This window comes from Pezoporus wallicus, unplaced genomic scaffold (genome assembly GCF_028554395.1).
Source record: "Pezoporus wallicus isolate ANWC-B61680 ecotype Strahan unplaced genomic scaffold, APGP_CSIRO_Pwel_v1 contig_8747, whole genome shotgun sequence".
Classification (NCBI taxonomy): domain Eukaryota; kingdom Metazoa; phylum Chordata; class Aves; order Psittaciformes; family Psittacidae; genus Pezoporus; species Pezoporus wallicus.
This window is the reverse complement of record NW_026641976.1, coordinates 102,108-123,442: the sequence shown is the minus strand read 5'-3', so window position 1 is coordinate 123,442 and position 21,335 is coordinate 102,108. Positions and strand designations below refer to the sequence as shown.

The 21,335-nt window shown below is 42.8% G+C and overlaps 1 protein-coding gene across 4 annotated transcripts in view; it reads right to left on the bottom strand.

The window, feature by feature from the left end:
* The window catches only part of IGSF5 (immunoglobulin superfamily member 5), a 46,401-nt gene that overhangs the window by 13,748 nt on the left and 11,318 nt on the right, over nucleotides 1–21,335 (bottom strand). The window contains exons 1-6 of one of the 4 annotated variants that reach the window (XM_057426372.1): nucleotides 18,360–18,485; nucleotides 15,388–15,566; nucleotides 7,358–7,678; nucleotides 5,742–6,050; nucleotides 1,137–1,268; nucleotides 199–223 (exon numbers count right to left, since the gene is read on the bottom strand). In XM_057426372.1, the coding sequence (XP_057282355.1) occupies nucleotides 199–223; nucleotides 1,137–1,268; nucleotides 5,742–6,050; nucleotides 7,358–7,678; nucleotides 15,388–15,445 (845 nt within the window). In that variant the 5' untranslated portion in view covers nucleotides 15,446–15,566; nucleotides 18,360–18,485. Of the gene's footprint in view, nucleotides 1–198; nucleotides 224–1,136; nucleotides 1,269–5,741; nucleotides 6,051–7,357; nucleotides 7,679–15,387; nucleotides 15,567–18,344; nucleotides 18,486–21,335 lie in introns of those variants that run through there. The other 3 variants (XM_057426369.1, XM_057426370.1, XM_057426371.1) reach the window with 3 other exon arrangements.

Here is a 21,335-nt window from a genome sequence, read left to right as displayed (position 1 = left end):
CTTCCCTGCATGTTTGTCCCCCACTCTTTCACCTTCTGTGCATACAGGAATGGGCAAGGTCATTCAGCAGGACAGCACCCGAGCGTCCAGGGAGTGCTGGTCAGTGGGGCATGTTAACCTGTACATCCCTCTCACCGTCCTGTGGCAGCCTGAAAGAGTTCAGTTAAAGGAAAAATTCTCCTGCATCATGCAGCTTACCTGATTTCATTTTGATATGCAGAATCTAAGAAAAGAAAAAAAAAAAAAAAGAAAGAAAGTGTTTAAAATTCAGGAAACTAAATTGTGACCTACTGCAGAGCTCCTCTTAGAGCATGCACGGTGTTCCAGCTACCACAGCAGCATCTCTCCCCTCTTTACAAAATTGTGCAACGTCCCTGTAGAACAGCTTATGCAGAAATCGGAAATTAGGCACACAGCACTGAAGGTCTGCATCAACAAAGAACCTCAGCAGAGGAACTAAACGTCATTGAAAGTTAAAGTACTCCTGAAAAACACATCCCACTTCTAGTTAATATGAATGGCTGAAACTGATTACTTTGGAGCTTTGGAGAGTTGGGCTTGTTCAGCCTTGAGAAGAGAAGGCTCCAGACCTTTTAGCAGCCTAACCTTGTAGGCCCCCTATCTAAAGGGGGGCCTACAAGAAAGCTGGAGAGGGATTTTTACAAGGGCATGAAGTGACAGGACAAGGCGGAATGGCTTTAGACTGAAAGAGGGTATATTTAGATTGGTTATTAGGAAGAAATTCTTCATTGTGAGGGTGGTGAGGCACTGGAGCAGTTTGCCCAGAGAAGTTGTGGCTGCCCAGTCCCTGGAAACGTTCAAGGCCAGGTTGGATGGGGCTTTGAGCAACCTGATCTAGTGAAAGGCGTCCCTGCCCAAGGTAGGGGTTTGGAACTGGATGAGCTTTAACGTCCCTTCCAACCCAAACCATTCTACAATTCTATGATGATTCTATGAAAGTAAGGAGTATCTTAACCAGGTTGTGGTTAAGAGTAGGATCTGTCTGTTCACACTTCTGCTTACAGGTCTTTGTACAGCACCAGAGCTGACACAAGTAGGAGATCTATATATCATTGAAAGTACTTTTTAATGTATAGACCAACTGTGAAGATGTATATAATGTACAAACCACTTACCTTTCTTCTTTATGCAGCAGCAGCGTACAACAACCACGATAATAATGATCAGAAGAACAATACCAAGAAATGAAAGCACAATTGCAAGTACAATAACCCATGTGCTTCTGTTGTCTTCACTGTAATAATTTTCTGTTAAATTAAATGGAGAAACATTACACTCTCACAGCCTCAAAATAGCCTTTTCATCATATTTATCTTTTCTGTGATCAGCTATTAACTGCTTGTTGATTATTTAACAAGGAGTCTGCGTTCTCCAAATGATGGCCTCTGTATTTATGGATGGTGCCCAAGAATTTAAAACGTTTCTAAATGCAAAATCTTTATCGCAACTGCAGCTTTTCTCACTGCTACTTTTTTTTCTGAAAAACACAGGATTGCAATCTTCCAAACTACACTTTGTTTTGTAGATATGCTGGACCTCCCAGCATCCTTTGGAGACATTTGAGGTTGGGCAGAGGGGTTAAGGTTCCATTTAGATGTCTATACTGCAGATACTAAGTGTCTTGCCTAGCTACTCTTGGCAGTGGAAAGAAAATGGGTACTTTGGGTTACAATTAATTTGGTCAACTGTGTATATGCCCCTTTCAGTAAGATGAACAGCTCTGAAGTGTCTGTTTCTCCTGACGTACCACAGCAATAGTCTTAGGTAACTAGTACAGATGGAGATCTCTAGCCTGTAGATACAATTTCCTGAAGAATTCCATTTTGGGATTGTCACATCATCCTGCCCTTCTGTTTCAACCAAGTATTTCAGAAGCAACCGAATTTGGCTACCTTTTGAAAAGCAGCCCCAAAATAATTTTGACAGTTGTTTAGAAACAAGTTTCTAATCCAAATTACAGGTGTGAGACACATCCAAACTTGACAAAGCCCATTCTCTCACACTGGGTATATGTTTATTTCCTCATTAAAGGTCCCAGCTAATGACTGCATAGCCATATTTAGCTGACAGCCTCTGGAAAAAGTACTGCAGCAATCTAGGTGATGAATGACTACACAGTGTTGGGTCTATTCCCTTGCAAAATTTCCCTTGCAAAGTAGTTAATTCTGTAGGCTGCTATCAATTGTGATGACGATGATAAACTCATTCATAATATTTTTATCTAGAAATACTGAAACAAATACGTATATTTTATCACATTTTGTTCCATAAAGCATGCCACTGGGATTTCAAGCTGCCTTAAATATGAAAGACAGCTACTTTGCTATTGGGGAAAGCTTAATCTTAGTGTGAAGGGAAGAGCTAAACACATCTGTACTGGCCCATACCTCCAGGCTGGCTGCCACCCCAAGGTATTTTGCCCCCTGACAGGTTCAGGTTGCATGTCACAAGAGGATCTACCAAGCTGAAGCAAGGATAGCATACAACACAAACACTCTCAGCACTTCAGCGCTGTAGTTTTTCCCCAGTTTTAGAGGATCCAGAAAGAAACTGGACCTAGGACCAACAGGCATGAATGCAGGAGCTGCCAGCTCAACACACAAGTAGGGTTGCAAGAGAGGGGCAATAAAGGATGAGGGCATTAAACCCTTTTTATCCCCATTAGAAAATCCATACCAAATTACATGAGGTTCTTAGTGTGGACAAAGCCACTTCTTCATTCTATAGGGCCCATCCTCTGCTGCTACCAGACCTCTGGACCCTCCCAAAGCTGCCCAAAAATTTACTTAGGCTAAGTATCTTCAGAAAAGAGGATTCTCACTGGCACATCCTGGTGACCAAAGAGAAATGAGAAACCAGAAAAGGCTGCACATTATTTCTTGTACATTTTGGAGCTTTCTGGCTACCTTAAAAAGCAAAGGAAGATCAGGTTCATGGCATATTCCCTATCTCCTATGGGTCAAAGTCCACATGAAGTCAACAGTGAAGCCGAAGATCTTGGGTCCACCTAAGGGACTCTGCCATGGACCCCATTTCCCAGTAACAGCTCTGTGAATGCATCTGCCGGGGCAATTCCATAGAAGTTACCAAATTTGGCGGTCAGCTGAACACCACTGTGAGTATGGTGACTTCTGGAGGAGGAGTGACTGACATAAAAATGCATGATCTTGCACGGAACGGTCAAAAGGTCTGAGGTTAAGACTGGTCTAGAGGTGCAGGAAGGTAGGACATTCATTGACCAAGAGATGGCTGGCTCAGGAGGGCTGACTTTTGGTTGCAATGGTGTGTGAATGGATGGGTATTTCTTGTGAGGACCATGGAGCAATTTGATTCCTCAAGCTTTTAAGTGAAGGCTGAAATTAATATTACAGTAGTTTTGGGAAGGACTCCTTAGATGTTTGAAGCTATTCATATTCTCTCCTGACAACAGCTAACTAAGGCTGAGTCTGTATATGAAAAGTCAGACAAGCTCTGCGATTTCAAGTGTAATATACACATTATATAGCTTCCTCTGTCATAAACGCCATGACTTCATATTCTCATATCCTGACAAATTTTGAGTGTCTGCTGCTGCACAATGATTTTTCCAAAGAGAAATTAAAGAGGGTCGTATGCAATCCCTAATTATACACTAATTGTGCTTCATGACATCTGTTTTTCTCGTCCTCTGATTTACAGTGAGTAGCTATGGAAACTGAGGGTGGATACCTCAGTATTTCGCAGTGAGTAGGCAGACGAATTTATTAATTTCCTCAGGATAGTTCTATTTTGCTTAGTCAGTAATTGGGATCAATGTGACTACAAAAAGTCATGTTAAGAATGGTGAAAAGACCTTTTCAATTGTGTTGCAAAGCAAGTACTTCTGAAAAAGGCTTGTTAATAATGACTCATACTTAAAATAAAAGACACAGTTACTCAACCTCCTCACCTGTTTATATGTCAAAACTTCTATACCAAACCCCTCATCAATCCACTATAAGAATGTCTTTGTATGTGCCATGTTTACCCATTACAGGAGAAGAATCAGTTCATCAAGAGAAGATGTCAGCATGATTATAGACGTTCACGATGCCCACCACATCATAAAAAGAAACATGGATTGGAGTACCCACTCTGAACAGAAGAAAGCTGGAGATTCACAGACCCATTGCAAAAAAAAATCCCTATAAACTATGCATTTCCTGTTCCACAGGATAAGGCTAATAAAAGTGTGGACTACAACACCATAGGAGACAGTGTGCCTGTATCCAGTAGCCTCAGCTCTCTGCCATGTAATTAGTGCTTCAATTTTAGTTTGCCTTGAGATTCCTCCACCTGACAGTTGAGACATTTGGCTAGGCACAACAGAGAAAAGCTCATAAGGATGGTTTGGTATTGTCTTCCTTGTCTGCATTAAACACTGCTAACCCACAAAGACTTGCTCTTCTTGTGTTACGGTTTGGCAAAGAAAAACATTTTTCATAGGATTCTGTTAGATTGTGAGGTAGATTTGTAGTGATAGTCCCACTTGCCTTGTTCCACACTGGCTGCACAGATAAGATAAAATCACCCTTTTCCTGATGAACATCCAAGCACTGTCAATGTTTTAGATTAACGAATTTTATTTTCATAGGGTGTCAGTGAGTTCAAAGATCAGCAGCATTACAGAAAATGCTGACAACCTTAGTGAAAATATTTAGGGTTATCAAAGGTCTTGTTAACTGTTCTTGAGATATTTGCCCAACATACAAGCTTGGATTATAGCATCCTTGAATTTTCTTAAATAAAAAGGCAATTAGAAGTAACCAAGTGCACCATCCAAAGAATTCCACAAATGTTACTGCAGGAAATTTTTTACCTTCCTCTAAGATGTGAAAGACACTATGCCAGGAAAAGGAAAGCAGGCCCAATGGCTTTTTGATCTAAGCAGACTTTGGGATAAGGCTCAAAAATATGCAGCTTGTTCTGTTTCTTGTTCTTTAAGGGGTAAACACACCACATACAAAGACTTTCCTATAGTAGCTTGGGGATAGCTATACGGCATAGAAGTTCCTACATATAAATGCTACCATCTGCAATTAGGTGCTATGCTCAGTGCAGCCCTGAGAACAGTATCACCATACTACAACAGCTCCATCACATCCAGTCATTGCTCATATGGAGAACTTTCTATTTGCACCTGAAGTGCTAGTACAAAATCTGTTCTGGGTTGTGTGCAGACGCTGCGAGTAAAATCTAGGGGTTTTTTTCAAAGTCAGTGGTAAAACTGGTATTGAATATCATGAAAAAGAATTTCGCCTGAGGGTCTGGCTTTATGTAAATGAGGTCTAACAAATTATGTTAATATATAGCAGACATGGCCTAATCAAGAATATTTCAGATCTAAATTCATTAGGTGTTTACTTGGTCAAGGAGCAAAGGTTGGTTTTCTTAGCAGTGACTCCAGTCAGTGGCAGATGTACCGTTTTGTTTGTCTTGCTCAGTCCAAAATTGGACTCTGTGGTTCATTAGACTTGTATCATTCTCTCACAGATGTGAATTTAACCCTACCTATGTATCAGGTTGTGACTACTGGGTTTTAATTCTATTACTTTTGCACATCTCATAGTATTTAATTTGCAAATAAAAGGGTTCAAAATAAAACAAAGCAAAACAAAACAAAAAGCACAGTTCTGAATATAGGATAGGCAGTACAGTACAGGCACTACTGTATAGACAAAGTACAACAAACGTTCACTTACCTAAAGTAGAATTGACAAAAATAAGAGTTACAGATGCATTCTGAGGGTTAGGGAGTGCTTCTATGTCAGCTAAACAAGTCAAAATCTCAGTGTCCGTCGGAGTCAAAGTTAGGGTGCTCAGGGCATTGTGGAGGCCATTAGATCCTTGACTTTGCTGGGTAGCATACCTCGACTTATCAATGAAGGAGTCATTTGTCATCCAGGTAATGTCTGGAGCTGGAGCCCATCCTATGGCTTCACAAACAATTTCAACTGTTTTGTTCTCTTTTACTGTTAAGGTGCTATTTTTGATGAATAAAGATCCATTAACTGTAGAAGGGAAAAGATGTTTTGTTCCTTCAGAATATTTAGTTGCATTGCTTTCCTGCTGATAGCTTTAAATCTTATCTTGCTACCCAGAAATAGCTATGCCTTCAGATATGAAGTCAAAACCAAACATTATTAACACAGATATACCATACGCATGATATAGACATGCAGATAAAATTGCAACTTCACGGACACATTGTCCAGTGTGTCTAAAGCACAAGGCTCAGTTTTCAGTACCTTTCCAATAAAAGGCAGGAAATTATACTTTTTAGCCATCCTGATGGCTAAAGATAAAAAGCTGAAGGACAACATAATGAAATAACAGTGTTTCTCTCGCTCAGTTTTTATCAGGGAAGGTTTATGAGTAGATGATGAGATGCTGCCATTGCATGAAGTACTTCTTTGACAAATGGACAGTGTCTGGGGGTTAGAGCTTGCTTTACTGGCTGCGCTGTGTCACTAGTGATGCTTCAGAGGACAAAGGGTCTCGTATGCAGGAGCTTCATACGTAGGAAATTTTTATTCCTTGGAAATGGTAGCTTGCAGCAGCAATCGTATGAAAAATATTACTTTGTGTCTCAAGGGCTGTACTTCTAAACACTGTTAAATCAAACTCGGGTAAGCTGGATACACTGAATCCTGCGTCAGAAAGCAGAAGGCAGATCTGCCCTAAAGACAGCAGATGGTTCATGCACAAAGATATGCATAGGGGTAATACATACCATAGAATTATAGAATGGTTAGGGTTGGAAAGGACCTTAAGATCAGCTAGTTCCAACAACTCTGCCAAAAGCAGAGACACCTCACACTAGACCATGTCATTCAAAGCTCTGTCCAGCCTGGCCTTGATACTGTTTCTAGACAAAAAGATAATTTTTGACTGACTGCCGTCAGAGACTTTAATGCAATCCAATAAAAAGGTAAGAAAGAGATGCAACAGGAAAAAATAAGGGCAGTTATAACCTGTGTTAATGGCACTCTGAATGTGAGTCTGAAACCAGCTTTGGGAGTAAAATTAAGACAAGGAGGACAGGAGGTAATGGATGGTAATGAGAGCATGTACTCCTTCACAGGGGTAATTCAAGTAATTCATCAGAGGATTCCTTTAAGTGCAGTATAATCATAGAATCATAGAATAGTTAGGGTTGGAAAGGACCTTAAGATCATCTAGTTCCAACCCCCCTGCATGGGCAAGGACACCTCACACTAATAGAATCATAGAATAGTTAGGGTTGGAAAGGACATTAAGAACACCTAGTTCCAGAGCCTCTGCCATAAAATAGCTTTCTATTGGTGTCTATACACACCTTGAACAGAAAGAAATGCAAAGCCATTCTCACTAGTTTGCTGGATGCTGCATTCAATTTTTCCAGAGTCACTCAGCTGGGTTTTGTGGATGATCAGCTCCGAGGTAAACCCATTGCTACTGGTATAATTTTGAGAGGTGAAGCGGTCTGATGTTTCAACAGCTCCTTGAGAATTGATGACAGTGAGAACGGGGTTTCCGTTGGACAGCCAAATGAGAATTACCCATCCTTCTGATACTGTGCAATTAAACCGGGCTTCCAAACCAGCAAGGACTGTTGCATTACTAGGGCCACGTATAATAGAGTAACAAAAGCCAAGACCTGATATGAAGAAAAAGACATAGTCTGTAAATACATATACAACACCACAACCACAGGCCTTTGACTTAATTTTTACTGTCAGTAATTTAAAGTCAAAAAGCCAGGCATCCTGATTCAAACAGTATTATTCACAAGGAGCACTGGGGTATTAAGCACTTAGTCATGTTTCTATCAGGAAAGGCTGTTGATTCAGCTGAGCTGGCACTTCACCTCTGACAGTTGTCAGTACCTGGTGCTTTCAGGAAGATTTTTATTTCATTTTCTATAATGCCTGTCAATACGTAGTCAAAGACATGCACAGTGAATTGAAATTGCAACTGAGTAATATTAATGCCGCAGCAATAAGCAGTCGTCAAATGCTACGTTGTCATAATGGACCCCCAAGCCAGTCATTACAAACCTAACTTCATGTTTATATAGTTTAAAAGATCTTAACCAGTTGAGATGGATCTTTCAGCTCCAGCTTAGATTAAATGGTTTTCTTTAAAGATGCATTTGTTTTTTTGTCTCTCCTCTTCCAACTCCAATATCACCTCTCTTTAGTGATTCACTAAAAACCTGACATCATTTTGCTGAAAAAAAAAGTTCCACTTTTAAATACGAAAATACATGACTTCTCTAGATTTCAATAAAGTCTAATATTCAGTAAAAATAAATGGAGTAACTAGTCCCTTATCTGTACCTCAGATTGCCGCTGATTTTTTGCAGCCCCAGCATATATCCTTCTATGCTCTTTCCCCTATTCATTGGCCTCTTCCTTATTTCTCATGCATGCACCACATATATACTTACCCACATTTTCAGGCTGTTAACTAGAACTGCTGCAATTCATGGGTTTTCTTCCTTAAAAGGTAGTACGAATTTTTGCTACCATTTCTCAGAACTTAAAGCTCCCTTCTAATGGAGGCATTTTGTTTTCATTTCCTCCTCAACAGATACAGGGCCTCCCATTATTCTCAGAGGAATGGTGGTGCCGCTGTTGGCAGGCAGATGGCAGATCTCCCGTGACTGGGAAGGCAGAAGCACCCACTTCTACCAAGCCAAAAGTAAAGGAAGAGCAAGGCTGAGACCCTCTTTTTCAAAGCAGCAGCTGTGACGTCAGTCCCTCAATTAGCCAGGGTAAATTGCGCCATTTTGAAGGCAGGCAAACTTCAGAGGTCAGAGAGAGAACATTGTATACCCTAGTCTTCATGATGGACAAACCTGAGCACTCTAAGAATGTTCCAGATTATTTGATTGGTGTCTTAGGGAACAGGACTTGAAAGCGCAGCTCACCAGGGTCTTTCCTGTATCGGGAGCCCAAAATGGTATGCTCTCATACCCAGTCCCTTTACTAAGTCACTGCCACCACCAGCCCTGTTGGCTGCAGGTGGAGCGAAGGAGGAAGGAGAGTGCTGCCATTGCAGACCTTTCTGTCACTGAGGTTTATCTCAGGGGACTGCCTGTGCTCCTCATGCATCCCACGGGGCAGTTTTAACTCATCTCCCAGATACTATTGTCTCTTCACCTGCCTCTAAGCTCAGGTCTGCTCCCTTTTGTCCTAGTGCTTACCTGAACGTCTCCGTGACAGAGCTTCTCTTTGTTGGGGACATTGAAAGGTTTTGGTGGCAAGGGACCTCAGGAAATCTCTAGCCCAATCCTCTGCTTCAAGCAGAGACCTCACAGTTAGGACACTGACACAGGACCTTGTCCTGTCAAATTCTGTGTATCTCCAGAAACAGAGTTTTCACAAGCTCCCTGCAAATCAAGCAGTCCTGCCAGTGAGATTTACCTCACCAGTGAGATTTTCATCATTTACTGTAAAACACATGCTGAGGAAGCACCAGGACTGCCAGTGCCACATCTAAAGATTCAGCCTGTAGCTGCATAATTGCAGCAATTAGATACTACTGTCCATAGCAGTTTAATTAAAACCCCATGATTGCAAATTTGGCCTAAGAATAAGTGTTCAACTATTTTCCAGGAGAAAGAAAGTCTGTAATGACCATTACTCCTTTGCTAAGAATATTCAGGACAATAAGTGAATTTTAAAGGTTTCATTCAACTCGGGGTTTGTACATCTTAGGTGCTTTATTCATTGATGGATTCATTATGAATTATTGAAAATTTCATTTTTCATTCGGTCAGTAGCTGACATGAGTAAAGGAGAATATGTTGTAATTTTTCACACAAAAGAGATGCTTAATAGTTGTATAAATGGAACTCAGTTACAACATTGCAACGAGAGCCTCGGTCAATGCACTCAGGACATAGGGTCTGTAATCTCATTGCTGCAATGTCAACATAATTTTCTAATTCCCAGATCACATTTAATCCTAGGCACTGTATATCTGACCAGGTTTGTGCCAAGAATTGTTCTTTAATATAAATAGCTCCCCTCTTTCCTCCCACCTGCTGCATGTATTTACAGACAAAAGCCTTTTTATTCTTTGTTTTGCAGGATTATACAAACCTAGCTTTCCCTGGTTCTTCGTGTGATTGACTCTGAGTTCTGTTGTGTTTACAAAAACCTTTACAAAAAATTTTCCACCTTCCTGGGTTATGCTACCTCTGCCATGCACCTTATTCTCCAAAGTATATCTCTGTGTGAGCAATAAATATTAAATGAAAAGCAAACTTCACTTCCCCTGATAGTTATTAAAGCTAGATAAGATACAACAAAACATATTTCTGTTCAACTTAAATGTCTCATTTTTTTCCAGTGGCATTTATTCAAAGCTCCCTTCAGACTTGTAGAGGTGAACTGAAATGCTTTAACACATGAAACATCAATCAAATCTATGCACATACCTAAATACGTTGCTTTACAAACAGCTTATAAAATGACTGAAAGCCATTTCCTCTCTTTTCTATTTGTCTCCTTCTTAATGTTAGGGATTGGCCACACATCTGTGGATGGCATCATTTACAGGACTACGGGCTTTCTAATGAGCGTGCACTGATGAAGTGCATTCCAGTGAGACCATTTGTCACATGATATGGCCCTCTTTCTGATACTCAACATCCAGTTGTCATGATTTCTATCATAACTTACATTACCAGGGTTGAGATACTGTCCTAAGCCCAAATGTGTCATTGAATTAACTATCTTTTCCTGGCTCATATTGTAGCCAGCCTTTACAATACTACTTCCTGTGCATCTCTGGTGTCTACAACATATTTATGTGCTGATTTTTTTTTTTTATTTTAACACTTTGTTTGAAGTCTTCCTGACTGATTGAAGTGGACATAAACAGCTACCATGATGATACACATAGCATAAACAAACTTTCTCAGAGTTAATACCAAAATGCATTTAGCTGCTCATGAAACAGGAGCTACAATACTTATCCACACTGCTTCTCTTAATGCAGGCTGATCTCAGTGCATTTGTGACTTATTTCCATCCCTGTGCAAATACTTTACTTTTTAAGGAGCCATGGTTTGCCATGGCTCTGAATAAATGATGTGACTTTCAGTACACTGCTAGCTGTTAAGTAATTATTTGCTATGAGTTCGTCTGTGGGTTCCATTATGGTCTTGAAATTTATCCCTAAACATGAATAATCAGTGATCATCAGTTCTAAAATTACATGGCTAATATTGCTTTTGTTTTGTTCAGACAGTCAAGACAGTCTGAAGGCAGGCAGATAGGCAGGTAGGTATGAGTCATTCCTTCATTTATCTAATATAATACCTGATTTAATTGGAAGATGTCCCTGCTTATTGCAGGGGGGGTGGACTAGATGACCTTTGAAGGTCCCTTCCAACCCAAACTATTCTATGATTCTATAACTCTGTTTTTTTATCTGTCCATAGGTATAGTAGGATTTACAACTTCTTCCACCAACCGTCTCTGCTGGAGCAATAGATGGTCTTTCACCAACTTCTGTGAGCTAGGGAACAGGTCCATAAGCCCCATGGGGGTATCGTATAGGTGGCAGAAGGACTGAGAAGCCAGACATAGCTCAACCTTGCCTCTATTTAGATCGCCATAAAGCCCCAGCACAAGCAAAAAAGAACTTCATGAGCCTTCTCCACCTGCTGCCAAAACATTTCTCATGATTTTAACTTTGCCTCTTTATCTTTTTGCTTTTGCTTTTTTAGCCTGCAATAGCACATGTAGTCCTGAACCAACAGTGCGCTCCATTGTCTAACCCATGTACAAACACTGATACAGTAACTTGTGTAAGGTCAAAGAGAACATTCATGACAGAAATGGGATCTAAACACAGTTACCAGCGCCTTGAGCCAGCGCTGTAAGTCCTTTTGATGGACCTTGCTATTTGCACTAAAGAGAAAATTTTACAGCTAGTTTCATCTAACGTATTGCTTAAAAAATATTTTGCAGATGGTTGCTTTTAGACAAATGAAGGCCTCAGGCTAGACTGTCATTGTACTTTTCAGGAATTACATGTTCAGCTCTTAGCTGGTTTAGCATCTGCTCTCCTTCCCCAGAAATCCCACCCAAGCAAGTATCATCTATAAAATAGGGAAATGTGAGGCTGTCTTTGTGACACTGCATTCCCCCTGCTTTTTGAAGAAGAAAGCTGAGTTAGGACACCTTCTTTGAGGCACATCACTAAATGTTTATGAAGCAGTCACCATTGGTGAAAGTTTGCTTAAACTGGGAAGTTTTTATGGTAACCCAGTTGCCCAGTCCTTCCCAACAGCATGCAGAGTATACACCAACTCCTTATGAACTCTGTCACACAAATTCACTGTGGGTTTTGACAAAAAAAAAATGCATCTCGTTCACTGGATGATGCCTGCACTGAGGGAACTTCATTTGCCAAAAAACTGCCCTTGCCCTTCACCACCAATGTTTTTAATTCCATGCTTCAAACAACTCTAAAGGACCACTTCCTCATGCTGAAGGTTTCAGCAACATGGACACTGAGATGTGGCTACCTTCATTTCCTTCCTTCCTCTCCTCTGCTGAATCTGTCTTTTCTCTTTTCTATGTGACCTATCTAGATGCAGCACTGTAAAGGACAAGATGGGCTTATCCTTTTGCCACAATGACTCCTTTTTTTTCCCAGCCACATTATGATATTTCAAAATAATTTTCCCCTCTACAGCTATACTGCTCTTCCATAAATGCTGCCTTTTATCCTTCAGTTTTTGCATCTAGACTCTTTCTTCCTCCCTTCCTACTCTGCTATTTCTGTTTGAATTTCTACAGTTTTTTCTTTCCAGTCTGTTTTAAATGCCTTTTTCTTTTCATTCTTTCTTTAGTCTCTTGCTCACCCACCTTGACTTCCTCCTTCCTTGCCTCATTGCTGGCCCACTGCTGCAGCAACAGCTCTGCAATAAATTGTTTTGGATTTGGCAAGATTTTTCTTCAGCACACCTGAAGTCTAAACTTCAGCACATCCCAAGTTTATTTCAAAAAACAACATCCCTGCAGCTGAGCTTTTTGAAAATCAAAATAGTTCAGAGCTTGTCAAAGCTTGCAGAGAAGGACTAGCTTGTTTACTAGCTTAACAAAACTTTTTAAATGCTTATAGGATGTTTCTGCCAAGTAATACTGGTCTGCTGGTACTCAGCAACATGTATTTCCACCCGCTGCACACAAACCTCTCCAAGTGTGTCTTCCCATCCCTTCTCTTACTGACAGCTGCCTCTTGGCTCTGCTGCTGGACTACTCTTCTCCTTCTAACTGTCTCTTGTCTCCAGTGGTGAGAGTCCCCAGACTGAGAGCACCACAGCACCACCACCAATATGCTGGCAGCAGGCTGGGACCCTGCACTGCATGTCAGGCTCGTGGTCAGCAATGCTTTTGCTGCCAAATGGGATGCAATGCCACCCAAGAGGATGCTCAAACCAGTTATGCCATGCTGTCATCTCGGCAGCCTAGCCACACTGCCCAGCCTTCTGAATCCTGGCATCCCAAGACCAGCAATACTTCTCTGAAGAGCAGCACTTGTCTCTTCGCAATATGTTTTTCCTCGCTGCTTCGGGGTGTGCTCCCATGGCTGTACTGTGGGCAATGCCTGCCACCCCAATATGTCTTTCAGGTGGAGCAATAAAACATCCATGGCATGTGCACCTGACTAAAAGCATTAGTGAAGGCTAACAGAAGTCCTCTAAAACTTGTAGTACTCTGCTCTGGATGCTTAGGAAGACAGTGCAAGAAACAGAACAAATAAAAACTGCAGCTTCCTTGTTATGACTTCTCAGTGTCCAAGAATAAGAGATCTAGGGACTTCCTGAGCCAATGATTGCATCTGCACCTACATACCCCCCATGGTATTTGTTTCTGTATTTTTCCAGCCTATTTAAAGTTTGGTAGACCCCATATCCAGTGACTACAAGCTTTACTATTTATACACTGTGAGGAAAACTACATTTTTGGTTTGCCTTAAATCTTCTTTCTGGTAATTTTACTGGTTGCCATTGTTTCTTTTTGTCATGAGAAATTGTGAATAACCATTTCACATTTCACTTACATGTAATTAATTATCTTATTCAATTTTAACTATTTCTTCTTTTTCATAAGCAGAATAATATGACATCCTAATGAAGGCCTCCTCATACCTTTGATCACCTCTGTCCCATTCCATACATTTCCCAGACCTAATATGCCCTTTCTGAAATGGAATGGCTAACAAAACATCTGTCAAAAACTTATATCTTTTAAAGGCTAACAAGACATCCAGTTTTGTTAGCCTTTGAAAAAGATAACATTTCTGTGAATTTATATAACACCAGGTTTTATTGTATTTCCTTTACTGACAAAACTACATGGTGAAATTTTCTTGCTTTTTTAGAAATATACTCTCTTTCCAAGGTATCTACCTTTTCCCCCCACTAGATATCTTCACTTAAGTGATGCTTTGCATTCAATGTTTGCTGCTCCTTATTACTTATTCACTTGGCATCATGACGTTTTCTGGAAAATGTTCCTAGTCTCTTTTTGGATTTGGCTGCCCCTAAGTAATTCTGTACCACCTGCAAAGCCTGCTACCTCACAGTTCACTCCCCTTCACTAGGTTGTTTAAGATCTTATTGAATACCACACATCCCTGTGCAACTCCTCTGGGAACACCACTCTGCTCAGAAGAGTCAACATTTATTCCTGCACTGTGTTTCCTTTCATCAATTATTAAGCTATGACACTACCTTCCCTCTCATCCCATTGCAGATCACTCCTTTCAGAGCCTGTTAAAACCCCAGCTAGACAATAATTAAAAAGAAAAATCAGCCTTGTCTCCGTTACCCGTCACTTTATATTCACATTTTCTTTAGAGCTCTACCACAAAGATACCTTTTATCTAAATTCATTTTGAAATTCAATCATATAAAATGTAAACTGGAGGCAAACCAGCAAAATTATAACTTGCACATATTTCTGGAAGCAAAATCAGGTGCCGATACTGACTTCTCTACAGATGCCCCTCAAAAGCAGTCCTAAACAGACAGGTGGAAGATGAATGCAAGGAGAAGGAGAAATAAGTGGAACATCCCAGCCCACTAAACGTGAGAGAGGACAGCTTCCCCATCTCCTCACCACCCCATACGCTCCTCATTCCTGCACAATGAAGCCCATTCTAAGACATCACATCATTCATGCTTGAAGCGTAAATTAATCATTTCAAGCAGTCTAAATAATCCCCCTCTGGGGCCAACTACTCAATCTGATATCATCAGTAACTCCTGTTTACACCCCTTTAGTTCATACATTTTGTCCATGGTGGCTCATTTCTTGGGTTATGAATGTGTCCTACCTGGTAGTGAGGCAGTTAAGATGAGAGGAAGTAAGATGAATTTCTGGAGCCTTTCCATTGGAGCATTCTCTTCTGGTGCTTAAGGCAGAAAGCCACCAGCAGTCACCGAGTACTTGAGAAGCAGCTTGGTAATGAGCTGCTGCTTTTGTGTCCTGTGATAAAATGTGACTTTATGTGACCTGTATTACCAACAAGTAGAGAAGATTAAATGAGAGAGGGTTTGGAAGAAAAGCAGTGTCTTTTCTCAAAACAACCGTTTAAAAAGAAGTAGAGGAGCTTCCTTCAGCAGAGAAACCTCCTCCTACAGATCTTGCATCTCTCATGCCCTTAGTCCCTCCTCACTATTACAACACTACTGCTTCAGGATTGACTGTGTCATGGGAGCTCCATCTGCATCATTAAAGTTAATCATGAGCAGCTGGCAAAAATAATTGTCTAAGCTGCCCGCAATTTCGTGTGCATTGTGGGTGCACCATCTGTGCCGCCGGTGGCATTCTGGCAGACTCATGAATCCTGTGCTCCGTCACTTACTGTCATGCAGGGCAACTGTGTAGGGTGCCAGCCGCTCCCCTGGGGTCAGAGGGCACAGAACTCTGTTCAAAAGGGCTATTCCCACTCCACGGGAAACTGATGCCACCTGTGCTAGGTAGCCTTCAGGGAAGGAAAAGAGAATATACCCCAATGCACCGATACACCCAGAAAGTTTTCTTTGGGGTTTTTCTGTGTGCTTTACTCCAAAACTAGGATTGCTATTCATACATTTCCAGGGAGATCCTGGTACCATCATTGCTGTGGCAGTCCCTTCATGCTTTCACCTTGCAAGGGGCCACTCAGCTGAGAGAAACAGCTCCTGCCATCCTGGTCTCTCCATCCCTCCTGCCTTGGGGCAAAGATGAGAAACACCAAATCTCCTTCCAGCTCCCCAGACTGAGTACTCAGAAAGGCTGGTAGTGCAAAAAAGATCTCCATAATTATTTCTCTGAACATGTGAGAGTGCCTCTTACACCCCAAACCAAAATACTGCCAGACCTTCACTGTGGTCAGAGATAAGATACAGAGCCTGGGTGGGAACCATCACCTTGCTTCTGCATTTTCTGCTTTTTCAGTGTTTGTAATTCACTTGTGTGATACTATTCTCCTCTCCCTCAAAACATGTGGGAGAGAGTCTGACCGCGCTGCTTGGTTTACAAACTTCTCAGCTGGGAAGTTGAAGATTGTCTTTATGAAAGGGACACAGGCCAGAAGATGTGATTTTGTGGCCAGCCCAAATTTCTTGTCAGGAAAGTGGTTGTTTGATTTCAGAGGTCTTCTTTGTGGCAGTGCTGTACAATGCATAAATATGAGTGCCACCATAGAGATACCCTGAGTTTCCTGTAACAAGCATACTTTTTTAAACGCCCTTTTGCTAAAACCAAAACCACAGTAAGGCACAAAACACAAAAGCTCTGGCCCAGCGGTTTTGCTGCCCTTAGGCAAGGAGTTAATTGCACAGTTTTGTGTGAAAACCCTGCATTATTTCCCAGCAGGGCTTCTGTGAAGGCAGTGCTGGTGGGATGGCACACGAGTGTATGGCAGGCCTCTCACAGGGTGCCCATGTGGAAGGAATTCCCCGCTGCCAGACCTTCCCTGCCTGCTGCTCACTGCAACCAACAAAACCCATTTTTGATGGTTTTCCAAACATGTTCAGTGGCAGCATCAAGCTATACAGGAGCTCTGTTCACTGCTCAGTGCTTTAAGCAGGGGGTCTTGCTGTATTTAGTGCAGCAGTTGCCACCTGACTGGCTCAGCTGGCAACTTCCTCTATGGTTTCCCGTTTTGCAAGCTTTCAGTTTACCTTGCGAGCTTAAGGGACAGCCCTGTCAACTTACTAACACTTTAAGCTGATCCCATGGGCTGATTTCTTCACTTGAGTGTGGGGAGGGGGGTAGTTTGTAGGCTGGTTTGGGTTTGCCCTGTGCATTGTGAAAGGTTTTGATTTGTTCTCTCTTCCATGTTTCATGTGCATAGGAGTCCCCAGCAGGCAGCCAGGACAGGAGGGTCACCATGCACAGCTCAGAGAGATTTCTCGTTGCTCTATCACTGTGATAGCTCTCAGCACATACACAAATCAGTCAGTAAATTCTTTAAGAGTTAGTATTATCTGTCATATGAAATGAGACAGCTAAAGCACCAGAAAACAAATACAAAAGGCAAGCCCATGTATTTTTCCAGGAATCTGTGTTCCCAGGCAGTGTCTACAGGCCTGGAGAGAGCTCCATCAAGCAGGGCAGCAGCCTTCATACCTCCGCTTACTAATCTGGCTGCACCAACACAAGCTGAAGTGAGCGAAGTTTTATGGAGAAGGGCACACGTGTCCCTTTATGGAGAAGGGAACTTGCTAGGATCTTATACCCAAATTCATGCCAAAATCAGTAAACAGCTTGTGGTGAAGTAAAATGAGAGGGAAAGGATTTACAACACCTTGTTTTACTTTGTTTCAAAATGGACTTTTAAAGGGCCCAGAAATACTACCCATTCCACAGATGAAATAGGATATTTTGGACAGTGATGAAATAAATACCTTGGCCTGAGCTGCTTTTCACCTTCTCCGCAGGTGCCTGTGGTGACGCATTACCAGCACTGCCAGGCACGGCTTTTAGCCTACTCCCTCCTGCATCCATGTCAGAGGCAAGGGGATAATACTGATAATATCACCCTAAAGGAGCAGCAGCTGGATCCAGCCCGGCACAGACTGGGGCTCGAATGCTTTGCGTGACACAAAGCGATGTGGGGGACACCTGCCCTGAAAGCTGGGGAGCACAGCAAGAGATGAGGGTCACAAAATACCTTGGCTCACTCTACTGTTACCAGCTCAGGGCAGGCTTCCTGCTGAGGCAGAAGCAGAGGAGAGGTTTAAATTATCTCTCAGCTGACAGCTCCTTGTGCTGGGAAGCAAATAAAAGCTCTAGAGGGTTTACCTGGATCAGGGTTACCTGGATCACTTCCCTGAGCGCCGAGAGGGTGTCTCCCACAGCTTTCCCTTTGACGACGGCCCGCTCTCACCGTCCTCCTTGGGGACGCAGGAGGAGGCTGGTGCTATTCCAAGCGAGCAGACCGGGGCCAGCCCTCGCTTCCTGGCCCCAGGGAAGCCCTCCCTGAGGCGGCGTGCAGCTGCCCAAGGCTCCACAGGGTGGGAGCACCGGCCTCTGCTGCCTCTCAGCTACGGGGCCACAGGGCACACGCCTGCCCTGACATTGTCCCCATGGCGCCGTGAGGGAAGGATTGCCTCTCCCTTCTTCCCGCCCAAATACGCCTGGCACGGTGTTAATATTTAACCAGTCCTGCAGGAGGAAGGCAGGCGCAGCCGGTGACACGCACAGAGGAGCAAACTTCATGTTGTCCCAACCCTAAAAGCTGGATGGGCGCTGCCGCTTCATGTCTTGGCAGAAGACGGCCACGCCACCTTGCCAGGATGTGACACTGGGCACAATGGGAGGCGTGGGGTTATTTTATCCCAGTTGATAACTGCACGGGTGAGCTTGTTGGTGCCTGGTGCCAAGCTCAACCCACTGTCACAGCGCTGCCGGCAGCGTGGCAGAGAGCAGAGATGCCCCCTGGTGGGCCCTGTGACAGCCATGGCCTCCCCAGTGGGGCTGTCACCCATAGCCAGGGGTGGCAGGGTCCACTGTCAGCCCCCAACAGGGCTAGGGACTGAGACAGAGTCAGGAACCATCCAGGGGTGCAGTCAGGAGCTGAAGGAGATGGGTCGAGAACAGTGCTGGTGACAAGGCCATGAAGTGGTGCCAAGGCACAGGGGTGGGGCAGGGGTGAAGCAGGCTGTGGCATTGCTGGGGCAGGAACTGATAGCCTCAGGGAGCTCATATTGGGCCCTGCATCATGGGCACATGGAGAAGCCCCAAGGAGATGCCAAGATGCAGCCAGGGCCCCTGGTGCCCTCAAGGCTTTGAGAAAATGTGCCCTTGCTGTTGTGAAATGCAACTCTATAGAGTTGCAGCCGGTGAGAAAAATGAATTGCTTTTCTTTTAATGGAAAACACTCTCTCCAACTGATTTTTTTGTTTGTTTGTTTTGTATTTTCATATTCCTTGCCTCCTTTCAGTTTATATTTTGAGGATTTTTTTATGTTACATCAAGAAAATTTTCATTAAAATACTTCATTTAATTCTGTAATACTTTTTGTTTGTTTGCTCATTTAAATCACACCTTTTCCTGCCACTTTGACAGCTATGTTTGTTCACCAAATCTGAGATGCTGCCTTATGAGAGATGCTTCTTCAATGGCTGCAGCCTTCACCTTCCTCTGAGAGCTGAACTGCATCCTTCACATTATGCTATTGTTGGTCAGTGCATTGAACTGATGTGACACATTGGGAGATTTTTATGATTAGTCCATCTGCTGGGAAGCTTAAATTGTAAAGAAAGGACATACAACTTTCCTGAACTATATTTCATACTAAGCATACTGACAGTTCTAGCAAGTAGAAATTAATGCCACAGTGACTTAAAAGGTTCAGTTCAGCAAAGGAAAATAAAACATCAGGAAATTTCAATCAACTTCCAAAATTAAATTTCAAAATCTTTGCATTAGTAGAAAAAAATATCACCCCTACTTGTTAAAAAGAAAAAACTATGAAACTTGCAGAAGTCTTTTTGGCCAGTTATAATTATTTCTTTTTGCTTCCTTCATTTTATAAATACTTTTTTTTTTTAAGTGTAAAATCTGATACTTTTGTTCCACCAACACCCCTACTTTCATAGCAGTATAGAATCATAGAATCATAGAATAGTTAGGGTTGGAAAGGACCTTAAGATCATCTAGTTCCAACCCCCCTGCCGTGGGCAAGGACACCTCAAGCTAAATCATATCACCCAAGGCCTCGTCCAACCTGGTCTTGAACACTGCCACGGATGGAGCATTCACAGCCTCCCTGGGCAACCCATTCCAGTGCCTCACCACCCTAACAGGAAAGAATTTCCTTCTTATATCCAACCTAAACTTCCCCTGTTTAAGTTTGAACCTGTTACCCCTTGTCCTATCCCTACAGTCCCTAATGAAGAGTCCCTCTCCAGCATCCCTATAGGCCCCCTTCAGATACTGGAAGGCTGCTATGAGGTCTCCACGCAGCCTCCTTTTCTCCAGGCTGAACAGCCCCAACTTTCTCAGCCTGTCTTCATACAGGAGGTGCTCCAGTCCCCTGATCATCCTCCTGGCCCTTCTCTGGACTTGTTCCAACAGTTCCATGTCCTTTTTATGTAGAGGACACCAGAACTGCACACAATACTCCAAATGAGGTCTCACAAGGGCAGAGTAGAGGGGGCATGATCACCTCCTTCGACCTGCTGGTCACGCTCCTTTTGATGCAGGCCAGGATACGGTTGCTTTCTGGGCTGCAAGCGCACGCTGCCGGCCCATGGTAATTTTCTCATCAACCAACACCCCCAAGTCCTTCTCCGCAGGGCTGCTCTGAATCTCTTCTCTGCCCAACCTGTAGCTGTGCCTGGGATTGCCCCGACCCAGGTGTAGGACCTTGCACTTGGCATGGTTAAACTTCATAAGGTTGGCATCAGCCCATCTCACAAGCATGTCAAGGTCCCTCTGGATGGCATTCCTTCTCTCCAGTGTATCAATCGAACCACACAGCTTGGTGTCATTGGCAAACTTGCTGAGGGCTCACTCAATCCCACTGTCCATGTCAGCAACGAAGATGTTGAACAAGACCGGTCTCAACACCGATCCCTGAGGGATGCCACTCGTTACTGGTCTCCAGCTGGACATTGAGCCATTGACCACAACTCTTTGTGTGCGGCCACCCAGCCAGTTCTTTATCCACCGAGTGATCCATCCATTAAATTGATGTCGCTCCAATTTAGAGACAAGGATGTCGTACACTTGAGATACTCTGTACAGCTTTGTCCAAATAAAGAAGAAAAGGAATAACATCTAATAAGC